General features: G+C 50.1%; 1 protein-coding gene across 1 annotated transcript; it reads right to left on the bottom strand.

Moving 5' to 3' along the window:
- Window positions 1-6,117: 6,117 nt before the first annotated feature.
- Window positions 6,118-9,580, bottom strand: OTX2 (orthodenticle homeobox 2). The gene is made up of 3 exons (XM_024224045.1): window positions 9,484-9,580; window positions 8,822-8,973; window positions 6,118-6,738 (listed from the first exon to the last, which is right to left on the bottom strand). The coding sequence occupies exons 1-3, from the start codon at window positions 9,578-9,580 to the stop codon at window positions 6,118-6,120; spliced, it is 870 nt and encodes a 289-aa protein (XP_024079813.1).
- Between the last annotated feature and the right edge of the window lie 1,081 nt (window positions 9,581-10,661).

Raw genomic sequence — 10,661 nt, 5'->3', positions numbered from 1 at the left:
ACAAGCGATGGGCTTCGGTGCATCAGAAACGCTGAGCTAAATGATTGGCCAACTAGATTTGCACAGACTTTATTTGTTGGCTTGGATGGTGGGACTCACCTGTTTTAAAACGCGGTCAAGGTGTGTCCGGTAATGTGTCCCTGCATTCCTGAATGTAGAAGGGTCGGTTTGTCCCACTAACCTTCGCATCTGAAGCGTGTTTGTATACTCGTTAAAAACTCTTACAAGCCATCCTAAGGAGCAGCTGAGGACCTGATGCCACCCGGATGGCTCTGGGTTTCCTCTGTACTTTTCAGTCACTTCTGGACTGAACTGCATGATTATCCATCCCTATTCGTTTCTGTTCGGTTCGCTCACCGGTAACTCCGGAGCTGTCCCTTAGCTAAGTGTGTGTCTATACAAAAAAACCCATTTATTATTTGAAAGCCTTCTAATGGTCTGTGCTTTTTGGAGGCGATGCACTTTGCAGTCAGAGAGACTCACCGCCGTATGCCTCAATACACCGGAGTCTTGTTACAATTTCCTGTTCTAGCCCTAATTCTGGAGCGTCTTTGCTGTCTCAAAGACCAATCCAAACCACGCGTTCACACCGTTCCATCTGAGGGCCCCTAATCTGGCGCAGGCAAAACACTTTGGCTTCAGCAGGGGCTGCAGGAGGGACCCTTTCTTACAGCCTGAAATGGAGAGACCTGGTAATGTTAGTTGGGGGGGTGGGGGACGATTCTCAGAGAGGGGGGTTGGTGGGGACATGATTATCCATATATTTCAGATATAGTGTTTTGAAAGCCAGGATGGTGAACTACAGATGTGTGTGGGCGTGCGGGGAGGGAGAAGGTATACAGGTCATTCTACTTTAAGACACTGTTGTGTGTGTGATCTGCGTATATCTCGTGTGGAGGGGGGGGGTTGTAATCAGAGTACAACTGCGCACACACACGTAAATATCATGGACTTTCAAAGCTGGCCACCGTCTCTGCAGAGAGGCTGTGGAAATAGATCAGATCAGAGAGTCAAACAGGAAAGACTGGGAAATTTTTAAAAGGGTGATTCTAAAAATGGTTCCAAACGCAAAGTGTGGCGCTCCGTTTGCCGTCTAAACATGGCTGGGGTGGTGTCCCTCTGGCTGGAACCGTGGTCGGAAGTCTCTTTCTAATTCTATTGCAGCAGCCTGTGGTTAGTTCTGGACCATCAAGGGCTAGCTTGGCCTCTTTGGGTGACTCTAGACTGTCCAGCGCGCAGGAGGGAGATTGCCTCGAACAGGCTTGCCTGACAGAGCAGATCGGTGGTGTTGGTGTATCCTGTGGGGTTTACCGCCGGCGCCTTTATTTGAATCGCCCGGTGGGTGCACAGGCCAGGACAACCACCATCCAGCTGTGTTCCCTCGCTGAAGGCAAGGTCAATTGGCTTCCTAGATCCTTTCCGGCAGTGCTGCAGCGTTGTTCAAGGGGGGAAAGCGACCCCTGTTCTTGCACTGCGGCGACTGTCAGTGGCTCCCAGGTTTCCAGGGCAGGGGATGAATATTGAGAACAACGCCGCGCAAGCACTGCGCTCCTTTAATGGTCAGCCCCCCCCCTCCTCCTCCACACCCCGCATGGCCAGTGGGGTGGGCGAGGTGTGATACCGGGGCAGCAGCGCCGGAAACAAGCCCGCTAGGGAGGACATGAGGAGAGGGGAGTTGGAGCCGGACTCCCATTTTCATACAACCCCCCAACCCCAAACCAGGCGGGCGGGGGAGGGCTTTGGGCTTAACCCGAGCGGGGTGGGAGGCCGGGATGCAAGGTCTCCGCAGCTGGAGGAAGCGGGTTCTTTTGCACATCTGGCCGGCCCCAGCATGCGGGGGGGGGGGGGGGGGAGGCTGCGAAAAGGACTGTTGGTAGCTTGAGTCTTTGCAACTGCGAGGAAAAGCTCCGGGATTCACTCCTCTTTCCCCAAGACACCTCTGTGTGTAATTTGACAGGGAGGAAGAACGGGCCTCGCCCTGCTCCCAGTGAAGCTGGTGGCAAAATCCCCACTGACTTCAATGGGGGAGGAGGGTCGGGCCCACAACTCTTTCCAAACGCCCATCAGTAACACAATCAAAGTCTCTGCAGTCCCCCCATACAACCCCCCCCCATTCGCCCCTCCTGCAGGCTTCGGGGTGGCAGGGATCAATCTCACCGCCCGCGGCTGCCTTTTGGCACAGGTTTGGGGTACGGAGGCAGCTGTTTGGTGGGGAGCCTGCCCGGCCCAGTACCCCGCCGCACCGAGGGCGTTTTCCCCATTCATCGGTCTACAAATTCCTTGTCAGGGAACCAAAAACTTTGGGGAGCTGAGTCAGAAAGAGCAACGCTGCGTTTGGGGGGGGGGGGCTCCACGCGGTTTTATTTTCCAGCCCAGACGGGGATGCTCCTGCGTCTTCTCAGAAGGACACATACAAGCAGGCTACAGAGATGAGTAAATAACACTGACTTTTCTAAATAACTCTCCCCCCACGTAGCCTTGGAAACTGACACTACTCCTCAGCAGTTGGGAGGGGGACGGAGCTTATCGTCTTTTGTTTCAACTAAAAACAAATGATATTAAGAAACTGGAGGGGGCACAGATCGGAGAGGGGGCCAAGGGCTAATGCAGAGGGGAGGTCGATTTTTTTTAAAAAAGAGCTGTCCTCTCCTCTCAGGTTTTAACATTTTCCATTCCAGATCACAGTGCTTGAGTGAGGGGTCTAACTTACATTTCCTTTTAGAAAAACATCTTCCTTGATACCTAAACCTCACAGTTTGGTTTAGACGTAACATAGATTCGGTTCGCCTGTCTCTTTCCCCGCTAAGTCCAATTATTTTGTTCCGAATTTCCTTTCCAAAATGCAGGCTACAGGAAACGAATCGAACTTGAATGTCGATCGGCAAAAGCAGTTAAAAATGTGTTTTGAATTTTTTTTCTTTCTTTTCCCCTCAACCCCTCGAGTTTGCAGTTTGCCAGTATAGAATCAAACGACTTTTCACCTAAATCTGCTTTAAAACAGAATAAATAAATATGCGGATTTGTTTAAATTGATAGCTATCCCTAAACAAAATGAAAGCCCTGAAATTGTTTAGCTTTTCTGATTAAGAAAAACGGTAACTAAATTATTTTATCAATTGAAAACTAGGGGTTGTTACCAAAAGAAAAAGAAAAGAAAAGAAAAAATGTTGCCCGTGGGAAAAGCAAAACACGGTAAAGAAACGGGGTTCTTTAAAAAATATCTCGTTTGAGAGCCTTATACTTCCCTATAAGGAAAATCATTTTCAGATAATATTTCCCTTAAATCCTTTTTTGCCATTCCTGGTTTAAACCAGATCAATGGAGAGAAACTTTAAGCATTCACCTCTTTTACACTGGTAGGAGGAACATGTCTACAACCATTTCTATATTTTCCTATAAGGGAAATGGACTTATTTATTGATTGTCTTTAAAGTGTTCTGCTTTTTAGTCTGATACACTTGTTAGAAAAATACTATAAGGATTATTAAGCACTAGTTCTCGTTGAACTTCATTTCAATTGATAACCATTCATTCTTTCTCTACGTATTGCAAAATAGAAAAATAGCAACAAACAGCATGAAAACTTCCATTCATTTGAGAGCTGACTGATTTGCTGAATATTTGCTTGTTTATTTTTAAAGGATAATCTTGCCTTCCCATTCTAGGGCACACTAAAACAGAAATAAATACATTAACCAGAAGTGAGTCATTTTACATGCATAAAATCTGTATAATTTATACCATCAAGTTAGACTGGGAGGAGGAGGAAGGCTGATGAAATGTAAGAGATTAGGTGACGCAACAAGATAATATATGGAGAATTCCCAAAGAAGACTCTCTTTTCTTAACTATCATAAACTAGAATCAAGTGCAAATATCGTCAGGTCCTGTAAATCTGTCGATCAAGAGACTTCAGAGGGCTTTCCTTCAACAGACTTTTTTAAAAAGCCCTCAAACTGTTTTATTAGTAATATTTGAGCACAGGCTTCACAGCAATCTGAGAAAACTACATAACAGGCTAAGGTTTGAAGTAGGTGCACAATAAATAGCGGAAACTGACTCGGCTTCCATTTGTTGAACCGTGGCTACCAAACAGAATATCATTTTAAATCGAGTTATGCTTGTAGCTAGCGCTGAGCCCACTGCACCATTTGTGCCTCTGCATGTGTGATGAGAGAGAGAAAAGCAGGTACCCCCCCCCCTTTTTTTTAAGGGACCGGTTTTCCCCAGCAGTTTCAAGAAAGAAGCAAAACTGACCAGGGCTCTTTGTATTCAGCTTTTGAAATTATAGCTTTAAAACTTTTTCCAAACTCCTTTGTTCAGATATCACTTCTGCCTCAATTGCTCTCAGGTTCTGTTCGCATCCCCTCCCCTGTTTATCTCAGAAAGTTCATAGCGGCAGGAGAAACAGCCCTTGAACCAACCAGGACATTTCTTGCTCCCTCGCTGCATTCCCCGCCTAGGAATATGGGCACTGACTACAAAGCCCTTTTCCACTCTCTGAAAATAGCCGATGATTTTTTTTTCATCTTAACTGAGCCAATCTTGACGTGGCCAACTGAACGTTTTAAACACAAAATCAGCCCTTGCATTTGCTACCTGTACCAAAGGGAAAAAACATCAGCCTGTGGGGAACTTAAACGCAGAGAGATTTTCCACTCCATGCATTTGATGAAGTGGGTTTTAGCCCAGGAAAGCTTATGCCCAAATAAATGTATTAGTCTCTAAGGTGCCAGAAGGACTCCTCCTTGTTTTTGCTGATACAGACTAACAGGGCTACCACCCTGAAACCAGAGAAAAGAGGCACTCTCAGTTCAGTATAGCATTTCCCTTGTAACCCCCAGCCCCTTTATTTTTGATGTCCCTTGAAGTATGATGTCTTGAGGTACTTTCCCTAACTCACCTTGTACAATTAAAATGGAAGACAACCATAAATTGTGCTAGAACCATTTTAATATAATTATACATATCTGCCAAATCCAGGGGGAAAAAGGTTTATGCATATATATCTTTTTTCTCAATTAACATCTGCAAGCATAAACGACAATGAATTTCTCCGTGTAAATTCATCAGGGTCAGAGCAATTGACCAATGTCCTGTTTTATTTCTACTGCCGGCTTGGCCAGCAGTAAGTTACTACAGATGAGTTTAGTGTCCTTGTGTGTTTTTCTTCTTTCTCTTTCATTCAGAGACAGTTTGTTGTAAAAAGTTTCAGTACAGTTCACCCGTGGTGAAAGGCGATCTTTTTAGGTATTTTGTTTTTTTTTTTAAAAAAAGATGATACTAGGTAACTCAGTTGCTCTGAATTTCACTTATAATTATAACCTATTTAAATCACAGCAGAACCCCTGCTGGGGAGGAGTTCACAGTTGCATACAATACAGGAGATCACAGTTTTGAAGTCTAGCACAGATTAAAAACCACAGATGTACCATGTATATAAGACACACACTGATTGTCTCTTAAAAACTACATATTGACTCCTTATGAACATTTCTTCTTCTTTTTTTTTAAATAAAGTAGTGCAGCTAGGACAATCAGTCACACAACCCACACAACCCTGAACCAAGGTCTGTCAGTGCCAACTAGCAAGTTGGGCATGAAACAGTTGAATGAGCTTGAGAGAGAGAAAGAGAGAGAGACGCTGTCCATTCCAAAGATTTTTAACCAAGGGTTGGCTAGCACGCTGGAAACCTCTGGGTGAAGGATCTTTCCACACACACACAAAAGAAAGGAGAGGGGAAAAAAACACAACCAAACCTAGACTTTCTTTTTAAAACTGGCCCATAGGTGGAATGATCTGCCATTCCTTTCAAACAAAGAAACCCAACAGTTGGCTAAAACTATAAAGAACACAGGTAGGTCTGTCTGCTTCTGCTCAGTAGATGATCTGTCCTTTTAAGGCCTTCTTCCTTATTCCTTTCCAGAGCTTTTGGGCAGGAGGTGAATCTAGGTATGATCACACCAACTGTCTCTTTTTTTTTTCTTTTTTTTTTCTTTTTTTTCTCTTTAATTTAACCAAGACCTGACTAAAACTGGAATGTTCAGCCCAGCATGTTTATTATTATTTATTTATTATTAATATTTATTCTTATCACAAAGGGGTCCTACAGGCCTTCACAAAACCTGGAACTTCCATGAAGATGTCTGGTCTTTATAATCCAAGCAGTCAGCATTGAAGTTTAGCTTCCAGGAGGCGGTTTGGTCCTTATAATCCAAGCAATCGGTGGTTGAGTTAAAGCCCAAGCTTGATGCTCCATAGCCCTGGGTGGAGAGGGAAGCTGGGGACTGGTTGAGATGGCTGGTGACTGCATTGGTGCCCATAGGGCTGAGTGTGGCCCCTGGTCCAGGAAGCTGGTGGTGCATCGGGGTCAAATAAGATCCACAGTCCATCCCCCCGAAGTAGGAGGTTGAGCCAGCGTATCCTTGGCTGTAGCCTGAAGCCTGGGTGTAGGTCATGGGGTAGGATCGCTGCATGCAAGAAGAGGATGTGGACAGGGGGTCTGAGAGTGGGGAGATGGAAGCTGGGCTCCAGATAGACACGGGGGCACTGCTGCTGGAAATGGCTGGGACGGAGGTGCTGGAGGGGGGGGTGAACTGCCCGCTGGTGCCGCTCTCCGAACTTACTTCGCGAGCCGGGGAGCTCTTCTTCTTGGCCGGCCTCACTTTGCTCTGGCCCCCGTTCTGCTGCTGCTGCTGCTGCTGGCGGCACTTGGCCCGGCGGTTTTTGAACCACACCTGGGAGAGAGAAGCCGCGGGTTAGTGCCGCTAATGCCCCTGCCCAGGGGCGAGGAGGTGTCAGAGGCGCCCGGGGGTTATTCCAGCGGGGGCTGGTTTGAAAGGGGTCCCACACGCCGGGATTGGGAGGAAGAAGAAGTAGAAATGAGCAAATCAAACCGTTTAATAAGGGCATGGGGGGGGGAGGGGAATAACTCTCTCAATCTGCTCTGCCTGCCAGCCTCGGGCCCCCCAGGGCCTCCAGTTAATTGGAAACAATCGAGCCTTACACCGGGTGGAAACAGGGAGACAAAGGGGAGAGCGTGTTCGCAGAGGCGTTGCTTGTCCCTGAGGCAGGCGGCGGATTCTCCGCTCCCGGCCCAGCTGCCCGGCCTCCCCGATGGACATGCCGAGCAGGTATTTGATTTGGGGATTATTCGCGCCGCGGGGAACCCAGGCACCCGGGGCTGCTGCCCACTGATCCCAACAACCCACTGCCACTCGTGCGCTCTCGCCTCGGCCCTGCACTCTCATGGAGGCTCTGCCAGGCCCCCAGGCACGGCTCGCTGCCAGTTAGGGTCTACAGAAAGTCTTGGTCCTGTTGTGTGGACAGTTTACTGGGGGAGGGGAGAAGAGGAAGGGGAAATGGGGCCTTTAACAGGATAGCACTGCTGGTTTTTGCAGATGGCACCTTCGCTGTAGCTAGTGGCCTGTGTTGCCTATATAAACTTGATTGCACCAGGCGTTCCAGATTCCCAAGATCAGTTGTTGGCTATTTAAAGAGTTGTTGCCCTTTACTGCAATTGGCCTTTTGGCCCTATAGATGCCCTGGGACCAGTGACACAGAGAGGGTAGCATGGACCCTTTCACTCAGGTTTAGGTCCCGATCCTGCAGAGGATCTCTCCTGGACCGGTAGAGCCAATGGCAAAAACAGGACCTGTGGGAGTGGGACCCTGGTAAGTTTCAAACAACTGGCTCCTGCTGCTCAGATAAAAACCCTAAAACCAAGGTGGGTAGAGGGAGGGAGGCTGGCGCCCCCAGACACGAGAAGACTAGGCTAATAAAACACCCTGAAAGTTGTTTGCACCAAACAAACGTTCGGAGCTCAGTCCTTACTCGGGCCAAAGGGACTTCCCTGGGATTTTTGCCTGAGTAAGGAAGGCAAGACTAGATCCCCCGTCCCCCATTCTTTTCCCTACCCATCACTCCAGTCCCTCAGTGAGTGTGAGACCCAGCTTTCTGCTGCCCCTTGACTCAGTTGGAAACACTGCTAAAGTTCCCCGCACCCCCCCCCCCAGCCTTCATCCACTGACGTCAAAACACCTCTGGCTTTGAATGGGTGCAGGAGGGGTCCCTTGTCTGGAGTCTAATGGCCTCCCAGACACTTGCTCTCCAATTAGCTGGCGGGGCAGGCGGAGGTGAGACCTTGCAGCTGTCCCCGTTGTCTATGGAGTCTCTGTAGCCTCCGTCAGTGGCTCTGGGAGCTGCTTCCAAGCGGCAAAGAGGCCCCCTGGGCTGGCCGCGGGAGCAGAGGCTGGGCCTGGGTTTGAGTCTATTTGTGACGCCGCTCAGGCAGGGAGAAAAGGGGGAATCAGACTCCTCGCTAAAGCCACTGAGCTGCGTTTTGCAGGAGTGCACAATGCACGTTCCCTGGACCCCTTCCTGGGGCCTGCCCTGGCTCTCATTGCAATTCAGCGGGAGCCAGGATCGGGTCCCTTCAGCAGCTTCCAGGAGAGCAAGGGTTGGCTGGGCCTAGGGCGTTTGTCCCCGAGCTGTCCCAGCTCTACAGACCCCGGCAAAGGAACTGAACTCTCCCGGCCTAGCGGCGGCTCCTGGCCAGAAAACCTGCCTCTGGCAATTGTGATCCATGGCTGCTGGGGAGAGTGGTCTTTGGATTCCAGGGGATAAAGGCTGGGGCGAGGGGCGGAGGGCTGGGGCTAGGGCAGGCTGGGAGGCAGGACGGCCAGGGGAGCGCTTGAGGGAGGAAGGGGGCTGCTGATGGAGGGTGTCTTGGGGCGCCAGGTCCGGGAAGCTCCCAGCGCTGCGGGTGCCTGGCCTGGGTGAACGGGAGCGCGGGGGGGGGGCGGGGGAATGGGTCCCTACCTGCACCCTGGACTCGGGCAGGTTGATTTTCAGAGCTACTTCCTCGCGCATGAAGATGTCCGGGTAGCGGGTCTTGGCGAACAGCGCCTCCAGCACGTCCAGCTGCGCCCGGGTGAAGGTGGTGCGCTCCCGCCGCTGCTTCCGAGGGGTCGCTGCGAAGAGCAGCCAGAGGCCCTTAGTGACATCCAGCAGCAGCCCCTCAGCCCAGTCGGGCAACCGGCCCAGGCACCGCGCAGACCCTTCCCCACAACACCCCGCGCAGCGCCCCCCGGGGATTAGCAACAGCCCCCCCAGCGCCCCAAGCCCCTCATGGCAGGGACCCCCGCCCAGCCCCGCTCCCGCCGCCCCAGTGACCAGCTGGGAAAGTTAACGCGGCGGGGGAAGGCGCAGGGGCGCATTTCCCAGGGACGGAGCCAGAGCGCCCTGCGCCCCCTGCCCCAAGCTACCCACCCCCGGCTTCCCAGCCCGTGCCGGCTGCGCGTCTCCGGGCAGGAGGCAGGGCGTTCTCGGCTGCCCTGACCCCAGAGCCTCTGGTTGGGGCTATGGAGTGTACCCACGGCCGGGGGCCGGGGCGAGCCCTGCTCTCCAGGGGCCTGACTCAGTCCCCAGCGCAGCGGAGTCCTTTCCTCCCTCGGCAGCAGAGGCCGGGGCACGCCGCTTACCCGGGTATCCCACGGAAGGATGAAGCAAGTCCATGCCCGAGGTTGTCAGACTCAGCCCGTTGACTGCATAAGGTGGTTGCTTGAGATAAGACATCATGCTAAAGTTGTGCTTGTAGCGGAGTTGGCCAAAAATTCGGGGAAGGGGGAAAGGCCCGGAAGGTCTCGATTCCCTCGGGCGCGGAGATTCGGGGTCCCGGCGGGCTGGCTGAAATCAGGTGTCTACAAAGTGAAATTAAAAAAAAGGAGGGGTTGGTCAATCGAGCTGTCTGGAGTCGATCTTTTATCTCCGCTGGCTCGTTTGAGTGTGAATCTCAACAGGCAATCCCTCTGCTCGGAGACACCGAGACCTCCAGCTGCATTTTGGACCGGAGGATACTGACTAGATAAACGCATTTAAAAAAAAAAAAAGTTACACCCCATCCAGTAATTACAACCCGCCTCGCAGGAGCACAACCCCCCATGCCTTCAAATGCACACATTGTATTGCTACCCTGGGCATTTGCATAGGATTCGTTGGCTGGCACTAGCTAATTGTCTCAAACAAAACTTGATTGGGGCCATTTGCAGACACAAAGACCTCCTTGGCTAAATAAATAATGCTGATAACAAAGCCCATTGGTGAGAAACAAAGAAACAATTCAAGAAACTGATCTCTCCCTCGGTCTTGTTGCAGGGCTTTTTAATTACCCCAGCTTTTGCCACATTCAACTGCTACGAACCCCAAAATGCTGGTGCATTTAAGACCTGAAATGCTACCTTGGAAAGAGGCAAACTTTTCTGTCCCACCACGATCATTCCACGTTTGAAGTGATTTCTGTCAGCCATTTTTCACCTAATTAGTACTTTGGGGTAATTAGATTTAGAGGTAAGTAAGAGATTTATTAGGCTTTCAGAAACTCTTGCTTATGGAGCTAACGCTAAACAAACAAGCGTTTAACTTTCAAACAGAACTCATCACATGGCTAAACTTGCTTCCAAATTTCCCCTGGTAGTAAAAGAGTAACATTGAACATCAGCAGCATTTTCTTTCCATTGCAGGACTGTGTTAACAGGAAGATGCATGTTACCGTGCAATCCACTCTTGCATTTGGACTGTATACAGCTTTGTGGTCTTAAGAAACAGAGAGGTGATGGTAGAAGAAGTGTCATCATTTAACTTTCCAGCCACAAATTCCCTT

The sequence above is a fragment of the Terrapene carolina genome, unplaced genomic scaffold, assembly GCF_002925995.2.
Source record: "Terrapene carolina triunguis isolate 2854851 unplaced genomic scaffold, T_m_triunguis-2.0 Scaffold189, whole genome shotgun sequence".
NCBI classification, from domain to species: domain Eukaryota; kingdom Metazoa; phylum Chordata; order Testudines; family Emydidae; genus Terrapene; species Terrapene triunguis.
The sequence above is the reverse complement of the archived record's forward strand: the minus strand, read 5'-3'. Positions and strand labels throughout refer to the sequence as shown.